Here is a 21164-nt window from a genome sequence, read left to right as displayed (position 1 = left end):
CTTTACTGGAAAAAGGTTGAAAACATGCAGAAGTGTTTCTGAGAGTTTTGTTAATGCTGCATGCAGATGCTACTTCAGGTTTACTTCAGCTTGGTGTCAAGCTGTTGCCTAATGTTGTCAAACTTCCCTTGGAAGAGCAGGGGGATTTTCTAGCTCTCTTAAGTTCATAGGTTGGGGAATTTTTATAAAAAATTAAAAGCTTTGTAAGCAGTTGTCACTGTCATTAAAATGCAGTCAAGGTCTATAGTGCAATTCTGTAAAGCTGGACATAGAGAATTTCACTGGTCTGTGCTAGAAATGTTAAAAGAGATTTGAAGAAAATCTGCCTTTAAACTGCATGAATAGCTATTTGTAATTTTTATGTAAGAATGCAGTGAATCTTAGGAATGTGTTTTGTAACAATAGGAATCACTGGCAGGGGCTTTGTTTTTCTTTAAGAATTCCTTAGCTGTTGTACTTCTTAATTAAAAAAAAAACAAAAAAAAGGGGAAAAAAAACCCAAAAAACCCCAGAAACCAACAAAAAAAAAAAAAAACAAAAAAACCCCAAAACAACAAAAAAACCAGAAAAAACCTAGCTGATCTGAGATGATTCAATGCTTTGTGTGTTTTTGCAAATAAGTTCAATTGCTTTAAAAAAGGAGTAACTAGAGAACTCACCAGGCTCATATGCAAGGTATAGGCAAGCTGTTCTAGAGAATAAAGTTTTAGTATTATCTGTGACCACCCATATAAAACTACTTAAAACTGGAGAAACTGTGTAGGAGAGGACAGCAAGCAACATTATGACTTCATTGATAACTTGAAATATCGATGAATAAAGATAAGCAATAGAGTTTTAAACAGACCAGCAGAACAACTTTGGCATCTGATCTTAAATCTTCCTGAGTGCTTGCCAGGCAAATAGTTTAAAATTTGTTATGTAATATATTTTCCAAGTTTTGATACTAGTGTGGTCATTCTGCCTCACGTAAATGAAGGAACTATGGTTCTGAGTTGGTTCTATTTTAGGAGTGATACCCTTCATTTGGAGGTGCATGATACTGACATGAGGGATGGGTAGTTGAACTAAAAAAGTATGGCATGTTCTTGCCACCACTGTCTGCAAGTGAGTGGCATAGAGCTGGCCTTAGAGCAGTGTTTCTGATTGCACAGGTTCTTTCTACTTGGATATTGAAAAACATCTCTGCCCTTGCTGTTGTAGTGCTGATTCAACACAGCATCAGTGGTTACAACAGGCTTGCATTTTCTGATCTTGGTGAATTTTGCAATCGTGAACCATTTCTTTCCCATAGAGCCGGCACAACACTTGCAAGCCTTCAAGAGTAGAGGTATATTTAGTGGTATTATTAAGATTATTAGGTAATCTGTGTTGTATTGTGGGATGGCTTTGAAGTCACTTGGCAGGTTTCTTTGCTTAGTACAAGAAAGTTATTTAAGCAAGTCATTCTCTCCTGAGGTGGATTTTAGAGTGATGATTGTCCTCCTCTTGATGCACTTCAGAGCTGAAGACAGGGTGTCATAAAGTGCATCTCAGAAAATACTTTACTTGCCTTCTTTATGCTTCTGCATTTCCTCATGAAAACACTTCGTTTTTCTGGTTAAATATATATTTTTTTCATAGGGTGAGAAAAGGGGAATTTGTTTTTAAGAGGAATCTCTGATGATAGTTTGCTGTTCCTGGGAACCAACCAGAAACTTGTTTTAGTCACGGTTTCCAGAATTGCTCTCTTTCTTCTGGGTGACTGCATTGTCAGGTGGTGAGTGAAGGACCCTGCTCTTTTTGTGGATAGATTTTTCCATAATGCTTTGTTCTCTTGGGTGCTTTTGCAGGTCTTTGCTGCCTGACAGCCTTGGGTGTGCTCTCACCACCCCCAGAGGCATCCTGCGCAGGTGTGAGCAGTCAGCAGTAACAACAGTGTCAGCAAGGTGGCTGATGGCTTTGTGCTGCTACATTAGATGTAGTGCAGTCATAGAAGTTGAGAAATGTGCTTCTGATATAAAACAGTTATGTTTTACAGATCCTGGTCCTGGATGTAGTTACTCAAACAGTTATTTTAAGTTCTGTGGTGACATGCATAGTTCTATCATACGATTCTTTTTGCTTCTGCAGAAGCCCTTCTGTGCTCATATTGAACACTTAGACCTGTAGAAGCTGTTGGGCATCCCCATGGATAAGCTTGGTGGCAAATCTGTGTGAAAGGTTTGCTTCAAGCCTGCTGTTGCAGTATAACTGGGCACAATGAGCTTAGGATAAATATTTCTTTAAAGAACCTTTAATACCCAGTAATCTCTCCACTATTACTTGCAAAAGAGATCACCTGTTGTATCAACAGTAGGTTTCATCCACAAGAGTGACCCTCTTGATGGTGAATTACTGACAACAAAAGGTTCTTAATCACTGAAGAAGGTATCCTTAATGATATTCACAAGTCCTGTGTTAACGACTACAGCAATCTACACTGAGTTAGGCAGGGACAGATGTCACACTGAAGTGATTTCAGTATTTGATAGCTTGAGGCTGCAGATGTTAGGTGGAAATGCCCTTTTTTGAGTTATAGGAAATTTCTGCTTTTTCTCTTGGCTTTTATGGTTATTGAAGCCAATGTGGCATACTTCTCAGATAGTGTACATCTGCACACCTTCAGTCTGTGTATCTGCTTGATTCATACTGCAGATCATTTTGGTTCAAGAAAGCCTAGCCATGGCCACTCATGCCCTCCACATTTGGTAGTGGAGAAGTACAGATCTGCTCAGTGGGCAGCTGTTGTTTGGGAGTAGCAAGGTCCTTGACTCAGAGTTGTTTTAAAATTCTCAGCCTGCTGGCATAGCTTAAGTGCCTGAGCGGAGCTGTGGAGTTAGTGGTGGATGTCTTGGTTTCTCTTCTCCCTGCCTCCAGGCACCTTTGTTGGTGCCCAGCTTCTCAGTGTCTGGTTTCCCATGCACAGCCTGGCCTTTCCCCCAGGGCTGTCTGCCAGCCTTGCTGCCCAGCTCACCCCAGCTCTCCCCTGTAACCCTGCTCTCTGTTATACTGGTTTTGCCATTTGTCTTGCAAGCTGCTTTGTGTCCAGCCGGAGTCCTGGTTTTCCTTTTTCAGTGTGCAGTTTCATGAGGTGCATCAGGATGTCACCATGGCTCCTGTTGCAGAAGGGGAGAGCTCCCATTCCCCTCCCTGGCTCCCCACATCCATCCTCTGCTTTGCCACAGCTCTCTGGATATTTGTCACACTCTCCATGTGAGCCATCTTAATGAGTGTAAATTACATCAAATTGTGTGAGAAAAAGTTTTCTTTGAGGAAAATTACTGAAATGGGGTTTATGGAAGAAGGCCCAGGCACAGGCTGGGCATTCTGGCAGATTTCCCTTACAGTTCCGTTCCCTTGGGGACCATCTTGGTGGTGATGTTGTTGCAAGAGATATGGGTGCCTGGAGCTGCTCCTCCCTGGTGCAGATTCAAACTGAACATGTTACCAGAGCTTCAGAAGGGAAAATTTGGAAATGCCAACATCTCCCTGAGCCTGTGTTTTGTGGTTTCTGTGTCTGTTCTCTTCCCAAAGCTTTGTTTTAGCCAGACTTGTTTTTAGGGCAGTGAAAAGAACAACTCTGTGAAAAGGGTTGTGTTCCTAACACCTTTCAAGTCTGTGCTAAAATAATCAGGGAACCAATTTCTCAAATAAACTATATGGAATTTTTATATAGATGGGTGTAGCCCCTGCAGTACCAAAATCTGGCCATGCAAACCCAATACAACAGGTTGTGTATTTTTTCCCAGGCACTGGTCTTGGAAGGAGCTCAACACATGATTCTTTTAGTTGAGCCTTGGGCAGACAGTAGCTAATAGGTGAGGCCAGGCAGTTAGTTGTGAGGTACATGCAGGAAAAATCTTTATAATGAAGAGTTTTACTAGTGGATAATGCTATTAATTCCCAACAATAACAACAGAAAGAACTGAAAAGCAGCATTTTAATTATTTTTAAATTTCAATCTTTTTTCAATTCTACTAAAAAATGACCAAACATAAAACTTATTAGGTTGTGTAAAGTAGTATTAAAAAATTATTATATGCAGTCCATTGGAAGAAAAAACACTTGAACATTGAGTGAGTCATGTACCTTTTCATGGCAATGCACTGACTTTAGTGGCTGGAAGAGAATCAGAATAGGAAATCTGAGATCTGAGAAAGAGCAAATTTATTAATAAATTGGGAGTTAGCACACAATATATATTAAGTGACATAAAATGGAGTAGCAATTTCTCAATCTAAAAACTAATCAGGATTTTTTTTTTTTTTTAATAACATTCTGTCAGACTTTCATGGGGTAACTCCATATGTTTCTCTCTCTCCCCATTATTACCTTTGAAATAGTTTACCCTCAACTATAGTTTACTCTTGGACCACATGAAGAAGACTTGTAGTGACATTCCCCATTTTTAATCACCTTAACCAGGAATCAGTGCAGAAGCTGTAACCTGTGTTTGGCAGGAAGGAGGTGGCTGTGCCTGGCCCTGGGAGGAGGTGGCATGTCGGGAGGTCTGAAAGCACTCCAAATGCTGAGATCAGGGGGCTGTTTTCCACTCCTCCCTCAGTCACTTGTTGCCTGGGAGACAAATGCAATCCAGAGGGGTTTTTTGACCCTTGCTTGCTGGTTTTTGATTGGAGTCACTATTTACTTTTGGCTCGGAAGAGGTAGTGAAGCAGCATGCCAAGTGTCATAAGATGGAAATTAATCACTAACCAATGTGTCTGAGCTCCAATGATTTCCTTTCCTCTGATTGCTCTGTGTATGGGAAGACTAATGACACATCTGAACAGACAGTTAACGAAGCTCTTCACACCTCCCAACAGTCAAGAATGTTACTTAGCCAGATATCACTTCAGTTTTCCTTTTTATTCATGCTCTCTTACGTGATTATGGAAAAACAAAAATAACTGTCTTGAAAGAGAACTTTGCAAAGTTGGCGAGCTTTGCCTTAAATTACATTTGGTTTTGCTGGTAAATTATAAGTCAGCTCAGTTGCAGTGAAAATACAGCAAATCTGCCTTCCCAGTGTTTCTTTTAAATGAGGAGTGTATTTTCAATATTTTTTGTGAGAGTTCCTGTTTTTCAGTGAGATTTTTTTGGCTTTTGCAAGAATATGGGCAAGCCACACAAGTTTATCTTAACAGTAATGAAAGGTTTTGAAGTCACTCTTCAGTAGTGACTTCATATTGTAAGGCTGTCAGCTTAAACTAGCTGATGGGTTTTGGGGCATAATCTCTTCCAAGTAAATGAAAAGTCTGTCTTGGAAATAAGTGAAAAAAGAGAGAAGTTTGTAAACAATATGTTGTGCTCCAGTAAGTACAAATAAGGTAGATGGTATTTAAGTGTAGCTTTTTTTATAAGCTTATACCATGCTGTAAGAAGTAAGGAATCCAGCAGAGGTTTTCTCCTGAAAAATGTTCCTAATTTTGCTCATTGCTTGCTTAAAAGGAAATTTTGTGTTCTTAGTCTGAGTCTTGGATAGAGCATGGAAGTGGAATTTGGGATGTTTGGATTCTATTTTTGACTCTGTCCTTTGCCTAAAAATCACTCACTGGGCTTGTCGTGTGTCTGGCTCATTGTCCCATATTTAAGAGGGCTAAGTGTAACAACTTCTTTATTGCAGACTGGTTTAAGTGTGGTGCACAGCTTCCCCAGCTGACAGCAGCACTGGATTTCTCAGTCGTCTGCCTGTAGTGCTTTACTGAGATAAGTCCTTCTTGCTGACTCTCTAGCCCCTTGAGTCTTGGGCTTTTTGGCTGTATGGAGGCCCTGCTTAACTTCAAGAACTGGAAGATGAATCCCCCTCTCTTCTGTGGCCTCCTGGTAGGGCACATTTGGGCAGTAAAAGCATGGATGGGCTTGAACCCTGGAAGCCATCCTGAAGAGTCTTGACCTTGTGCTTCTGTTCCACCAGAGCAGCAGCATACAGCTTAGCTTCTTTCTGTCAGGAAATTCCTACAGCTCCTGTGGGTTGTGCTGGCTGCTCTCCTTTTCTTTCAAGCCAAGTCTCACATGGTGCTGGAAACTTTCTAGGTGCACACGCAGCCATCCAGTGACATTGGGGAAGGCTTTTCTTTTTAATTTATTTTTGGGGAGGATAATTTAGTGCAGATTTGCTCTGTATAAGCACTTCGTCAGTCGCACTGCCTATCCTGAAGCTGTGCATGGGGCAGAAAAGCACTTAGGAGTTGGTAGGGCAAAGATACAAGTTTTCTAAAGGAAACAAGTGTCTGGTTTCCTCTTCTATATGGCTTAAGAAAGTAATATCCCTCTTCTGATATGATTGTGTGTGTGTCTGTGTGTCTGTGTGTGCTTGTTCTTCAACACATTAACTGAGAGTTTTGTTTCACTGACAGAAGTTGAAGCAGAGAAAAGGGATGGTCCTGGGTTGAAAAGCAGCTAGAGGCAGTAACACAACCTCCCATACCTGTTCCAGAAAACATCAACATGTACCAAAAAGTCTTAGCATAATGCCTTGAAAGCCTGCCAAGGAGTTCAGTCAACACTTAGGATTGGTGTTTGTTTTCATGTATGTTCAAGGAGAACAAGACTGTTCCTGAACCATCATTCCATGTGCTTTCATAGTGAACCTGAGGGAAAGTTTACCTGTTTGTTTGAGAACTCACACAAAACAAGCCGAAATATCCTCGGCCTGACCTCTGATGGGATTGAGACAAGAAATGAAATTGCACTGCTTGTAACTGCAGAACAAACACTGAATTTTAGTGTAATCTTTGCCTTACAGATTGACTGCTTGTGTTGTTCCTTGTGTCCAGAAGGGGTAATTACAGTAACTTGTTGTTTTAGCCAATCACAATTTCACAACTCCCTTAAATAGTTATACTCTGATTATACTGGCATTTTTTTTCTTTTGGTTTTTGGTTCAATGGTTTGTTTTGGGTTTTTTGGGGATTTTTTTTTCCCTCTGGGGAGAAAAGATGATTAATTTCCTCTTGTAGTATAATGGCATTGATGTCATGTGGGTTGGAGGATTAAGTCCTTTTATTTTTAAAACAGTTGCTAGGGTGTTTAACCCCCTCCTTTTTAGCCTTGTTTCTGTTTGTATAACAGCAAAAGGAAAAGAAAACCACTTCCAAAAAACAAGATACCTTTCTTCAAAGTTTTTGTTTAACAGTTAACTGTAGCTTCTTATTTTTCCAATATGGGGTGACTGGAAAATTGCCAGATATTATTAAATCATATTAACTAGTAACAAGAGAGAGGACAGAAAGAACATCCAAACATTCACTCTTACTCTTTTTTCCCCTCAGAATTGTGATTTAAATCATATAGTTGTAATACATTATTAATGGAGCAATAATCTTTGGCAAGCAAGTTATGTTCGTTTCTGTCAGACAAAAAACCCAAACCCCTCTGCTTTTCCTGACAAAAACTGCTAAATAAATAAGGCTGTGCCATTAGATCAAGCATTTGATTTTTTTTTTATTCTTTTCTCTTTGCAGAGTATTGGAAAGGGATCCTTATGGTGTATAGACCCAGAATATAGACAAAATCTTATTCAGGCTTTGAAAAAGACACCCTATCACCCATATTCGCATGTGTTCAATACACCTCCCACATCTCCTCAGGCATATCAAAGGTAAGAACTAGATGCATTTTACAACTCTAAATGTTTTCCTGCGGTGTTGCATATGCTTCTCAAACGTACTCAAGTGATGCAGTTTGGAATGTGCCAGTGCGAAAAGCCCAGGAGCGCCGGTGGTGGCCTGGCCTTGTCCAGCGTGTCCAGGACACCTCTTCCCTGCTCGTGCCCCTGCTGGCATCAGCGAGTTGTCCCAGCAGAGCCTGCAGGCTTCCTGCAATAACCTCTGCTTGGCTGAAATTAAAATGCAGATAAGCAAATGGAGAGCTCTGAAGTGGCCACTTAATCCCATTTGGTGAAGGCATGATTCCCTCACTCAGAGGAGATGGGTTCGTTCTTTTGCTGGGAGAGCTGAGAGCCGATGTTGCCTTTGCAGCCACAATATGTCCACCAGGTCAGCCGGTGACCAGGTGGCTTGACCAGCCCTTGGTGGTGGAGAGACGCCCGTGGTGGCCCTTAGGATTAGCCTGGATTTTCTCCTTGCTTCAGTGAAACAGACGTGGGTGGGGTTTTTCTGTTAGTTTTGTGTTTTTTGATCTGGCCTTCGCTTAGGACCAGTGTTAGCAAAGCGACAATCTATGGCTGCCATCCACAAAGCAGGAAAGCAGGCGCCGAGGTTTGGCAGAGCTGCTTTCTTCTCGATGCTAATAAGGAATGCGGTTCATGGTCCGTGCTCGCCCGCCCCCTCAGGATGCGGCTCTCGTGGCGGCTGAGGATTTTGTTATTGTTCCGCGTTAGCGTTGAGGCTGGCGGCCGGGGAGGGCCGCGGCCGAAAGGGGCAGCGTGATGGTCGCCGTGGCGACGGGGCGTCTCCCCGGCAACGCGCGGGCCGGGCCGGGCCGGCGCTGCCGCGTCACGGGGCCGCGGGGCTCGGCCGCGCCGTTGCCGTGGGAACGGCGGGCCGGGAACGGCGATGGGAATGGGGAGCCTGGGCCCGCTGTTGTGTCGGGGAATCGCCCCGGTGGCCGGGGATTCCCCTTGTCACCTGGATTTTCCTCTAGAAACCAGGCGGTGATGAGGCCGCAGTGTCCCGAGGCGGTGCAGCCCGGTTGTCCTGGTGTTCCGTGTGCTGGGGAAACACTGTCCCTAGTACCACCTGTGGAAGGGACCCCTCACTGCTGTGCTGTGCAGAAGGACGGATAGTGGATTAAAACTGTAATTTGTGAATTTGAGCAAAGCATGTTTCCTGGCCCTTACCTTATTGTTATGGCTGCCTTTTTAAAGAGTATTTTAATTATACAGATTTATTGAGTAGAAGTGTAATTCACATTTGACGTAGAAACGGGGGATTTTGATCCCTTCTAATCCCCACAAACAAACAAACAAAAAAATCCAGCATATGCATGCAGTTGAAAGCCAGAGTATCTCCCATTTTTTCCTGGCTTATCCTGCACAGCCGTGTGCCCATGGCTCCTCTGTGCTCATCCTGCACAACCGTGTGCCCACTGCTGCTGCCCTGTGCCCATCCTGCACAGCCGTGTGCCCATGGCTCCTCTGTGCTCATCCTGCACAGCTGTGTGCCCATGGCTCCCCTGTGCCCATCCTGCACAGCCGTGTGCCCACTGCTGCTCCCCTGTGCTCATCCTGCACAGCCGTGTGCCCACTGCTGCTCCTCTGTGCTCATCCTGCATGGTCGTGTGCCCACTGCTGCTCTGTGCTTGCTGTGTGTGGCAAAGGATTCCTGCAGAGTCACAGACCTCAGGCAGAGGTTGTGCTGCCCTCTTCCAAGGGGGTGTGTGTCCTGAACCTCACAGCCTGTTTTCATGAGTGGGAGAAGAGAGGAGTCTGGCAGGTGTCATACAGTATGGGATTTAAGGAACGAGTTTCCATCACCACCTGCTTTCACCACTGCCCTGTGTAGCTGAACAAGGGAGATGGAGGGGTCTAGTGAAACACCAACATACGAGTCCTAAAACTGAAACTTCTTCTCCTTGGAACCCATGTCCGAGCTGCTGCTACACTGCTTGTGCTGCTAAGTGCTTTGGAGTCTTCCTTGTAATGACTGCATCATAAAACAAAGTGCTTGTGTGGTTGAAGAAACAAATGCCTTGCAAATACAGTGGAGACCCAGTTTTATATGAAGAAATTGTGGTCGCACTGTTACTCTTAGTTGTCTATTTTTCAGCATTTCCACTGTTAAATAAAACTTAATGTCCCCATTGTATTCTAAAATATTTATTCATTCTGCTACTAATGACTGGTAAAACATCAACATGAAGCTGGTCTAGGCTATCAGTGACTTTTGAATTAATTCTTGATTGGCAGTTACATGGTAATTCTCTGAATATATTTCTAATATATTCTCAACGAGTGGAACATTCCCTGTACAATTGGAAAAAACAGTAATCCCATGTGTAAGTGATTGCTTTCTCATGTGTACAAAGACTTCAGTAAGGGTAGAAAATGTAAATCCACTCCACCATAGTCAGATCTCCAGAGCAATACATTGTCATAGTAACAAATTCCAAGGGAAATTTTTCTTATGGTGAAGACAGTACGTCTAGAAAAAATCCTTGGGTGGCAGAGGGTTTTCCTGTCTATTCATCTTATGCAATGTAAGTCCACAACTAAGAGAAGCTATGTCACTTGATATTAATTAAATATATCTGGAACCAGAAAAGTTGCCAATTTATTCCTGTTTCTAGCAACAAGGTTTATAAAGGTCTGTTGGTGAAATTCCACAGGGGCAAATTGACCTATTCCTTGTCTTTATCAGATATTTTCAGAGCATAAATATGCACAAATGAATAATGTGTTGTGTTTAGTATCTGCATAAGCAACTTAGGGTTGAATTGAGCACAGTGTGGAGGAATGCATTGTAAAAATATCCCAAGGCAGATGACCACTGAATACACAAATTCTCCTTTTCCTCAACAGAGTTAATTACATCACATAATTCGATTTCAGATGCTTCAGCAGAGCATCCTGCATGAATGTGACAGGGGTGGACCTTTTCTGAAGGAGTTTCATGATGTGAACCCACACATTTGGATGGCTGAGTCAGTGTTACACCAGTATCATTCAAGATAAAAATTACTCAAACCATTATATTTGGACTACAGTGGGTTCCATGTATAGAAGACATTTTGGGGTAAAGGCAACCTTGCTGTATTCATACATAAGAAGGAACTTAAGACTACAGTTGTCTGAATAGCTGCTTCAGTTTAGGGCAAAGGTTGTCTGTAAGCTGTAAGAAGAGAATATCACAAGGAGAGTTATTTAATTTTAGTTGGCTTGGATGTGCATTCTTTAAAAACAGTACTTACAACAAACAAACAAAACCCCTTGGGTTTTTTTCTGGTTCTTCTAATTGAAGTATATGTCACGAAGCATGTAATTGATGATGAATTTCAAGAGTGAACTAACACTGATGCGCATCATTACAAAGGAAAAACTCTCCTTGGTGTGGAAAAATAGTTAAGTTAGATTAAGGTGTTTCTTCTTAAGTTTTACAATTATTTTGGCAATAGCAACTTTGAATTATATTTATAGACACACACTTGGTTAAGTAACTGTACAAGTCAGTGCCATGATACTTCATCTGTGTTTTATTTCCAGTTTTCTGGCTCTAACTGAAGTGTCGGTGAGATTTTCTCTTCTAGTAGTGCTTGGAGGAGGTCTTGAAATGGATTTTTTTCCTGTGTATATTATGTGGGGCTATTTCTTAATTGTATTTCTCTTTGTACTGCTAAAAATTATCAAGAAATTTGATCTAAAATAACAGAAATTGTTATTTTCACACAGTAATAAAAATGCTTGAAAATTTGGGCGACTACCTAGGAATATTTGCTTTATAGGTGTGTGGATAATTATGTCATGGCTTTTCATTTTTTCAGTATGTTTTCCTAATTGTAGTTTGTTAGAGCAGTGTCAAATGTTGACAGGTCTGTCCTGTAACTGATGAAATTGCTAACATGCCCAAGATAGAAACAAAAGAGGCGTGTCATTCTTGAGCTGCCCCAGACTGCCTGTTCATAAAGGTTTTGTTGGTTTGCTCTTTCCCATTGGAACAGCTTCTTGGGTGAGCTTGGTTCTGCTTCAGGAAGGATTAAGACCCTGGACAGATCTGAATTAGATTTGTGCTTGACTTTGGACATGGAGTCCACCTGTGTACATCATAGCATTTGTGTCAGAAAAATACATGTGGCATCCATCACTGCGTGTCAGCTAGGCTGCCCTCTGTAGAGAGGATTTGAACCTTGCAGGGCTGGAGCCAACAGGAAACCGTGTAGCAAAAACTAACCTGCAGCACAGTTTTGGTGGTTGTGGGGTGTTCTGTGTACGTGGCAGCTGCTAGTGGTTGTGGAGCGGATGCTGCAGAGCGACCCCGCTGCGCTGCTGAGCTCCCAGACAGTGCTGCAGCCTTGGTGATGCAGGAGAAACAGGCCCTGCAAGGAGTCAGCAGAAAACCACCTCTGCTGCTTCTGTGGAGTCACTTCCCAGAACAGTAGTTCATTTGAGTGTGCATGACTTTGTCATCTGGTTTTCCACGCTGCTTCCCTTGTTGAAGCATAGGTTGCGGAGGTAGGCCAGTGGATTACAGAGAGCCTGCAGGTCCATGAGTGACCACATGTTTAATAAAACAGTGCTAGTGTGGGATTTGAAGAATTTGGCGTGGTTTCTGTTTTATTGAATTTAGTGCCTCTTTATGGCATTTCCTTTTGCTACTGTTGGATTCCCAAAAAAAAACTACATCCCTGTGAGGTCCTTGAACATTCATCACTTCTCCATTGTCTTGGGTTTTGATATCTTTCTGATAAAAAAGAATCTTTATCCCAAGGTTGAGAGTAGAAGAAGGGACCTTAAGGTTATGAACCCTTGTCTAACTTTTGAAATTTATTTGTAGAGACACAGAGAAAGATTTGTGAAACATGGTGGCTAAAGCTTTGTTCCTGAAAATCTAAGTTTCATGCATCACTGTGAGAAAGTGATGGCCATCACTGTGAGCCCTGTGATAAATGGCAGAGGTGGCCTGGGCATGCTTACATTTGCATTTGTCTATTTTAAGACTGAAAGCACACAGTGTTACCACCCGGTCCTGGCTTTGTGCTTTGGTCTCACTAGTAGGAGCCTCCCAGGTGCAGTGGGAGCTCCCAGGCAATGCCTGTTGGGGCCTCCCTGGACCCACACCCCAGGTACTTGGGCACTGCTGTGGCAGTGCCTCCAGCAGTGTCCCCACTGCCATGTGCTGTCCGGATGCAGTTTGTATGCAGCCCCCTTAGGATGGGGAACTTGAAGCTGTTCCAGGAATGTGAAATGGACACGTGTTCCCAAGAGGGTGGCTGTTATAGATCAGCTGCTGAGGAAACCACTGGAACAACTTCTTCAAATATTTGCAGGTTTTGATTTTATTATCACAGCTTCCACCTTTCACAGTTGTTTATTGAAACTAAACCTGCATCGAAGTTGTAGGTTATCACATTAGACAAATTGTAAGCACCCTTTCTACCTGTACACTTTATAAGTTGAGATCAGAAATCATCTGTGGCCATTTGGGGAAGCTGATGAAATAACCTTTTCCCATTCACTGAAAGACTTGGCAAGGTCTCTCACTGCAAGAAGGAACATAGAAAATACATGATTTGGTTGTCCTTTGCAGTCTGGAAACTTGGATTTAATTGTGTTACTCTTTTTACTTTTGATAGGAAATGAAGCTGATCATAGGGTAGTCTAATACTAATTTCTGTGCATGTTAGAATCACTTTATCAGGAATGATCTAACTGTTTTATTTCCTGTGCAGAGTCAGAATGAGTTTTCTTCTCTTGGTGGTGTGAAGGTGGAGTCTTTGGGGAATTTTTGTTTCGCTGTTCTCATAGTTTTGTAGTTTGTGAAATCATAGAGAATACAAGTTTTTCTAAAGTGTACCCTCTGCTACCATCACATGCCTTAATTTGAAGGGCATGTATACTTCAGGATTATATTGCTTTATTGCTGTTTTCTGGCAAGTTAGATAATATTGGTCTAGTTTGGTGTCAGGTGTGAATAGCAAAGAGACCTTTTGCTTGAGCAAATGCACTGGTAAGTGCATAACTGTTTGAGGATTTGCCAATCCAGAACTTGGTTTCTAACATATTCTTATCAGTTCTCTAACCATTAGAGTTATGTTCTGTGATCCCACTGAACATAGTTTCAGGAAACAAAACTGATCAATTCTTCTTGCTTTCTAAAAGCCTTTTTTTTTTCTTTTCTTTTCATTTTTTGTTTCTTTTTTACACCTTACAGTATGAAAGATGTGTAGGGAGGAAAGATAAATTCGGAAAGGTGGCCACAGATCCTGGACAGAAAAAGAAGAGCAGAAAGTCTGAATCTGATCTCTCTAACATAATAATTTCATGCAGGTACAGCTGGTAAAAATACAAACAACCCTCTAATCACATCTTCATTCCTCTCAAAACTAGTGACATGTTTCTAAGCCTTCTCATCTTAAATGTTTTCAATTCTTTCTTATTCATACCCCCCAAAAGAAGAAATGTCATGTTTTCCATTTGCCATATAAATGAAGGCTTGGTTGAGCCTTTGTTTTGTTTGCATGCGTGTAGACTGCTGGTAAAGCAGGGTCCTTAGTCTGTCATCTTTCTCTAGATGCCAGGCAAACACCAGCTCCTTGCTTTGTTGTTACTTTTCACAGTTCCATTTGTTGAACAGTCTTTCCAGTTTCTTGGCTTCTTAGGCTCTTTCCCCCCTCCTCTGTGCCTTCTGTAGATAAATATAGCCTTATTCCAAAGATAACTTGGAATGGTACAGTAGATATTTCCACTAAGTTCATGGGAAAAAGAAAATGTAGGGAAGTGTTGTGAAATTTTTGTTACTTTGTTTGTAAAACCCTCTGTTGGCCTGGGTGTTTCCATATGAAAATTTTTAGAGTGGCCTCATTGTCAGAGCTGTGAGTTGCTGACTGCAGAAACTTGAAGCACATGGATGCTGTGCTTCCGAGACTTTTTCTGCAGCTCCTCATCCCTCTTCCTTGCTGTCCTGCAGTGCATGCTGGTGCGGGTAGGGCAGGGTTGCACAGTGTGTGAGCTGTGTGGTATAGCAAAAAGCAGAGGGTGTGAGGGACACCTCACTTTTGATCCCTCGGCAGTGTGAGTGGATCTGTCACCCTTCATCCCATGAGCAGCTGTTGTATCACTCCAGCAGCTGTGTGGATGGGGGGGGACCTGTGCAGTGTTCAGTAACAGTTCACTGAAGTTTTAGTAATTGAAAATGCAGACTCTGGAAGGAGTGTTTGTGCAATGAACAGTGGTTGACATGAGCATCGTGTTTGTTAATAATATAATACTACAGCCATGGAAATCATCTGACTTCTGAATTTGGAAACAGGCTTTGGAAGCTTGGGAAGCCTCAAATAGTATCACAGTGTGTGACATCTTGCTGCTGTTGGATTAAGAAAGGGGTTTTTTTGCATTTCCATAACTCAAGTTAAATTTTAAATTTAGTTTTAATCATGCTCTTGTTTTTTCTTTTAGCTTTTCTTCACTTCTCTGTTAGTTACTGGACTTTTCTTTCATTTGGTGCTTGTATAAAGAAGACAGGGAAGATTACGTTATTTGTAGTCCTGTTGTAAGACTGACGTTCACAGAACAGTTTCTAATGTTATGCTAATATGATAAACTCTTAGGAAAAAAATATTAAGGTAACTTGAATCTTTCAAACTGTAGGTAAGGGATAGCTTTACTTGTAATGGTTACAATTTTGGCATTCTACAATTCAACTCTTTATTGTTTATTTAATACTTGTTTAAACTCAAACTTAAGGGGCATTGGGTATTTCCAAGAATTGCAGCTCTGTCTTAAAAGCCTATATGGACCTTTCATAATTTCACCTAGCATTTTAATATATTTTATGGAACAGAGAACATGTTTAAAATGTGAGGCAGCTGTTGTAGTTTATGCAAAACTCCCAATATTTGTGTCACCAGTTTGTTCCATATGTAATCTTTCTTTGATAATACCAGTTTTGCACGCAGGTTCAAAGGCCTTGGCAGACTTGGGATGGTCCACTTGAGTCCAAGAGCTGTAGAAACTGATTGCAGGTGGCCCATCGTCTCCCCAGGTCATAACAGAAGGTGACAGATGTACATAAAATCCTGGCTGTTCATAGAGAAATGTCCCAGGAGGTGAGCATGGCCAGTGAGAAACATTTCCTCTTTTCTCTGCATGATGTTAGCGGGAAGCAGAGCATAAGGGGACACATTTTGCTGCTGCTCTCAGTACGACTGTGGAGAATGCTAACAAGGTGGCATCCAGGTGATGAAGGTGGCCCATCAGACCTTGTGTTAGCCAGCAGAGATACAAAACTGAGCTACATGGTGGACCATCAGCCTGGACTCTGGGCCAGCTGGGAAGACCTTGGACTTCAGGGGAAGGTAGACTTACATTTGGACCTCACAGACCAGCTGGTCCTTGTCCTGAACAAAATCCTCTGATTCCCTCATCTCCCATTTATAAGGATCACCCATGCACTAAGCCAGGCTTGCTGCAATAGTGTTTCCAGTTACGTTAGACATACAGTTAAAAGAAAGTACGGGTTAATTTCTGCCTGTGTTGGGTGTATTCATAATCCCTGTCTGTGTATTAGACCCAGTATTTATCAAAGTATCAATCAGTCTTTCTGTGAAATACCTTTTTTTTAAAAGCACAGATGTCCTATTTCTTCAGTATCTATGTGTTTTCAGATTAAAAGCTTGAAACAAGTTTTAGTAGGTTAGTACTTTTGAATCTTTATTGACCGATTCACTTTTTCTGGGATGTGTGTTGTATTTATATGCTTATGTGTATATGTAGGGTGCTTATGGTGGTGGTATAGTATTTCTGTATTGCCTGGTATCCCTTCTGGAGAAAAGAAATTTATTAATTCGTTTAAAGCTAGTGCATTTTGGCCTAATTCTTTTGTTAGTATTTGAATGCTTGAATCATGATTTTTGTCAGCATCAGTTAAGACTTAACTTCTGATGTCAGAATGCCTCAGCTCAAGGCTGCAGTTGTCTCAGGCATGTTGTGATTACTGACCATGTTTTTCCTGGCTTCTCTGACTATCACCATGACACCTGTATTCCAGTTGTATCCAGTTTTCAGTGTGCATGAATCTGCTCTCTGTATGATCATAAGTAAAATTCCTATTTTGATGGAACTGGCTTTTGTAGAAATAAAACTTGCAGGTTTTGCTGGAGCTGTTTCCTTTCACAGGAACCTCCAGGGTTCAGATGAATAAAGCCAGAAAGGGCTTAAATGGTATCAAAACGTCTTTTTCTGAACTTTTGGAACAAAAGGCATAGAGTCTTTCTTAGTACAGTAACTTCTTTACACTTGGGTTTTGAATTTTGACTTGGAAAAATCAAGCTGCTTGTTTCATCAGAATAAAATACTTAAGTAAAAACTGGATTTTGGAGGTGTTGAAGGGTCCTTAGTAGAGAAATTTCCATTCTCCTCAAAGTTCTCTGTGGCCAGGAACATGGACTGTTTTCCTCACCACCTGTTTGTCCTGGAGTAAAAGAGTGGCGGGTGAGCAGTATCTCCCTTTGCCTGTCCAGTGCTACAGTGGCTTGATAAAATTGTTGTTCCCCTTTCCTCTTAAAAAGCAGAAGTGCTCAGCACTTCTTGTTCTTTTTCAGTAAAGCTCTGATGAAACTCTGGAGGTTATATTTGATTGTCTGTAGTGTATTTTTTCACAGATGGTTTGACTTTGTTTTGGAAACACCACAGTTCTGTCAGGCAGTTTTGGTACTGCAAAAAATAAATCTAACTATGTTTCAGATAGATTTCAAGAAACTCTTGTAGGCTTTCTTTCCTTTCCAGGTGTCCCTGAGACCAGTCTGAATATGTGTGGTATTCATTGGTGGCATTTGTGCTGTTTCTGAATTGTGAATCTGTTTGTAAAATGCAGCATTTCCCCCTTTGGTTTGTTTGGGTTTTTTGTTTTTTTTGTTTCGGTGTTTTGTGGGGTTTTTTGTATGTTTTTTGTTTGTTGTTTTTTGTTTTGTTTTGTTTTGTTTTTGCTACTGGTTTAAAAAATAGGGATGGGAGGCTTAGTCAGGCTGTAAATTACTAAGTGGTGCCTTGGTGGTTACCACAGGAGAATATTGAGGCTGATGATTGTGGCAGTCCCACAAAAGGTGGACTTTTGTTTAATTATTACATCCACAGCTAATACAAGTGTATCTGGAAGAAGATTCTAGTCCTTGTAGGATTTTTAGGTTTCAGTCAATCTCTCCAGTAGTTCAAATTCAGAAGGGCTGTAGAAGAAGCAATCACAAATTTACTGTGCTGTTATGTTGCTCTTCCACTTTCTATGAAAAATTCATCTTTGGCATTGGGTCATAGAAACCCTGGACTAAACAGGCTGTGGGTTTCATCCAGTTTGGTGGTTTTCATGTCATTCTACTTTTGATAAGATTCTCCATTTTGTGTCTTGAGGCTTTTTTCTCTATGAATGCATATGGTTTTAGTAATAAACGTGCACATCTCCAGGGGTTTCAGTGCACAGACACGTGTATATACTGCAGCGTACTTTTTATGTCAGAAGACAGCCTGGCTGCCAGGGAAGCTGTTCTCTCTTGCACTTAGAAACAAAATGTACTGTTTTAGGGCAGGTGACCTATTTTCATTACATATTTTCATAAAAGAGCAAATACTCAGAACAGTGATAGGAAAATTGCTTGAGACGACTAGTCTGAAAATGGTCTTGGTTTGTGCAAGCGGTTTGACAAGCAAACACGTTAGGGAAATTCATTTTGTTGATGAATTACTTGGGGATACCAGAAGAGGAGCATGGGTAGGGCTGCAGCCCAGCTCTCTCTATGGGTTGAGGTTGTTTGGATTGTCACATACACCTGTGTATCTGTTTACAAGGGAGCATGGTTTCCACCTCCATGCGTTAAGACCCTTTATTCCACTGTGAAAGGTAAATGACTGAAGAGGTTGGCCAGCTCAGATATGAGTGTGAATCTGAGCTTTTAAAAGATCTTTCCTTTCTTTTCACCCTGACTCATTTCTGCTTTGTTGGCAATCCCCTCCTATTAGTTGCCAGTACTCTGTCAGCTCATATGAACAGTGGAGTTATGTATGGTAATTTTTTATTGCTCTGCTCTTAAAGCATCCAAGGTAGCAAAGGCAATGGGTCTTCACATTTGTAAATGTATTTTACAATTGTAAATATACTTTGCAATTGTAAACTTATTTCTTGGCTTGCTATAGCATGCATGCACTTCTTCAACTTTCCTTTCATTAGCTTGTATGACATATTTTTTGTATTAGAATCAGGACTACATGGACTTTATTTGTAAAAGTAGAATAATTTATTATTCTATCCACTTCTAAAGGTAGAAGTCAGTGTCCGTTTTTATGCAGCTGATGGGGTTTTCCATTTGTTCCTTATGGCCCCTTATACCTGACTGCTGTTGTCAGTTGTTCTCTGTGCTGCAGTTTTTAACCTCACTGATGGATTCTCTGTGTTGTCTGCCTGGGTGATATAAATATTGCAGATCTCTATGCCTCTCATGCTTTTCTTTCCTGTAACTATTTTTATCACAATTCCATTATATATCCTTCCAAAAGAAATTCTATTCAAACAGTGGTTATTACAGTCTTGGTGGAGAACTTCTTAAGGTTAGTTGGAAAAGCTAAGATGCTCAGAACAGACTCTCCTTTTGACACTTCCACTTCATTGTTTATAAGTGTGTATAATTCTGTGGTTTAGTCTAGTATGATGGTGGTGAGGGTGGTGTTTTTTAAGACAATATATGGAATTTGGTAAAATAAATTGCATGGTAATGCAGATACTGCAGGTTGCTGTATTAAAAATGTAAGAGTGCTTTCAAATGTCCATGGAGTATTGGGAATTCATAACTAATGGCAGTGCAGGATGCAGATTCCAGTAAAAGTATATGAAAGAGAAATGTAAATTTAGCAAATTCAACATCATTTGGGTTTCATTAATTTTTATGTTTAATCTGGATAAGCAGATGGAGAAAAAATACAAACAAAAAGGAATTGGGTTACTTTTAATTATGTAACTTTCCTGAAAAGGCACTTTTTTTTCAGGCAGCTGTCTGAGCTCCCCAAGTATTTAAGATCTCTATTAATTGGAGTTCCTTCTCTATATAAAAAATTGTTCTCTCTTTAGCTGTTTTGCATATGAAAGATGAAGAAGACCATTTTTCTCATTAGATTAAAAAATAAATAAAACAATTAATTAGAATGAAATAATTCTCTAAACTTAAGGGAATTAATAACAAACAAAGCTTCTGGAGTAGACAGCTTTTGTTTTTCAACTTGCAAGTGTAATATAGTGTAAAAGGAAGGCTTTATACAAATACATTTATTCCATGATCATTTAAGAGCCACAGTCAGCACTTGTTAAAGTGATGTAGAAATTTTTATTATTAAGTAAATTTTGATGCTTTTGCCTTCATATGTAGAAGTAGACTTGGTCAGATTTGGGGGGAAACAGAAACCAAAAATTTCCCCTGAAAGTGTTAGAGCTGGTCTTTTTCTGTCATCCTGGGGATATGACTACCAAACTCTGCTTTAAAAATGGGGCAGTTTTTATTGATGAGCTCTGTATTTTCTAATTACATGGAACAAGAACTGTTGGAGTTTGGTTTGTGTTGAGCTTTGAAGAGCTTTGGAACAGTATCACCTGGTTGTTCAGCAGAGGGTTGCTTTTGGGCTTTGATGTTTGTTGGGGGATTTTTGGTGTATTTTCTTTGTTTTTTCTTTGCAAAGTCATTTTAAGATGCTGCCCTTGTAGAATAGCAAACTGTTCTTAGTTATGCTGGTGGAGACATTGTGTAGATGTGCTGTAAGTGTGATCCTGGTGATTTGTTATGGGGGTTTTTAAGGTATTGCGGCTTGTCAAGGTCGAGGACTTTCTTAAAGCATTCCTACCAGTGAAAACCCATCATTGAACCATGATCTTACTGAGATGGCACAGTGTCATACTAGTAAATTCATGGTACACTTGCCTCCCAAAGCAGAATCTCTCCAGAAGAGCCTGGAGGTATCGTCGTGCTTAGTATTGACTGTTATAATCTGGTGGGTGTTGCTACAAACCTGCCTTAAAGGTTTCCTGACTTGCAAACCTGTTTTTTCAAGTCACTTAAATGCCATAGAAGAGTCTTCCAGTGCCAGGTAAAGCAGGGGAAAAAATGCTTTACCTCACCTTCGTGATTCCTTGGTGTTCACAAGCTGGGTGAAAAGGTCATTTGCAAGGCACAGCTCAGCATTCTGCTGCATCTTTCAGCCTGGTGTTCTAATGCAGTAGCAGTGCAGCAGCCTGGGCTGGCACAGGCATTTGGACTGCATTGAAGCAGACAAACACAACCCAGGGCCTCTGACCTAAGGAGAGGGGTCTGGCTACAGGAACTGCTCTTCACTTGCTATCTTCTGATTACCAGGTTTCAAACTGGAATGTAGAAAAGGGAGGTTGCTTTGATGCTATAAACAAATTAAAAATATCTCTCTGTAGACACAATTGCTTCATTTTCATGGGGATGTCTCTCTGCTGCTGTTGTATTGCTGCTCTGAACAGATTTTGACATTA

General features: G+C 41.0%; 1 protein-coding gene across 3 annotated transcripts in view; it reads left to right on the top strand.

Moving 5' to 3' along the window:
* Window positions 1-21164, top strand: part of FOXN3 (forkhead box N3) — a 132912-nt gene that overhangs the window by 22251 nt on the left and 89497 nt on the right. For all 3 annotated transcript variants that reach the window (XM_062495449.1, XM_062495448.1, XM_062495447.1), the window contains exon 2: window positions 7485-7621. In XM_062495449.1, the coding sequence (XP_062351433.1) occupies window positions 7485-7621 (137 nt within the window). The remainder of the gene's footprint in view (window positions 1-7484; window positions 7622-21164) is intronic.

Source organism: Cinclus cinclus, chromosome 6, assembly GCF_963662255.1.
Source record: "Cinclus cinclus chromosome 6, bCinCin1.1, whole genome shotgun sequence".
Classification (NCBI taxonomy): domain Eukaryota; kingdom Metazoa; phylum Chordata; class Aves; order Passeriformes; family Cinclidae; genus Cinclus; species Cinclus cinclus.
Note: the sequence above shows the minus strand (reverse complement) of the source record. Positions and strands in the feature narration are given on the sequence as shown.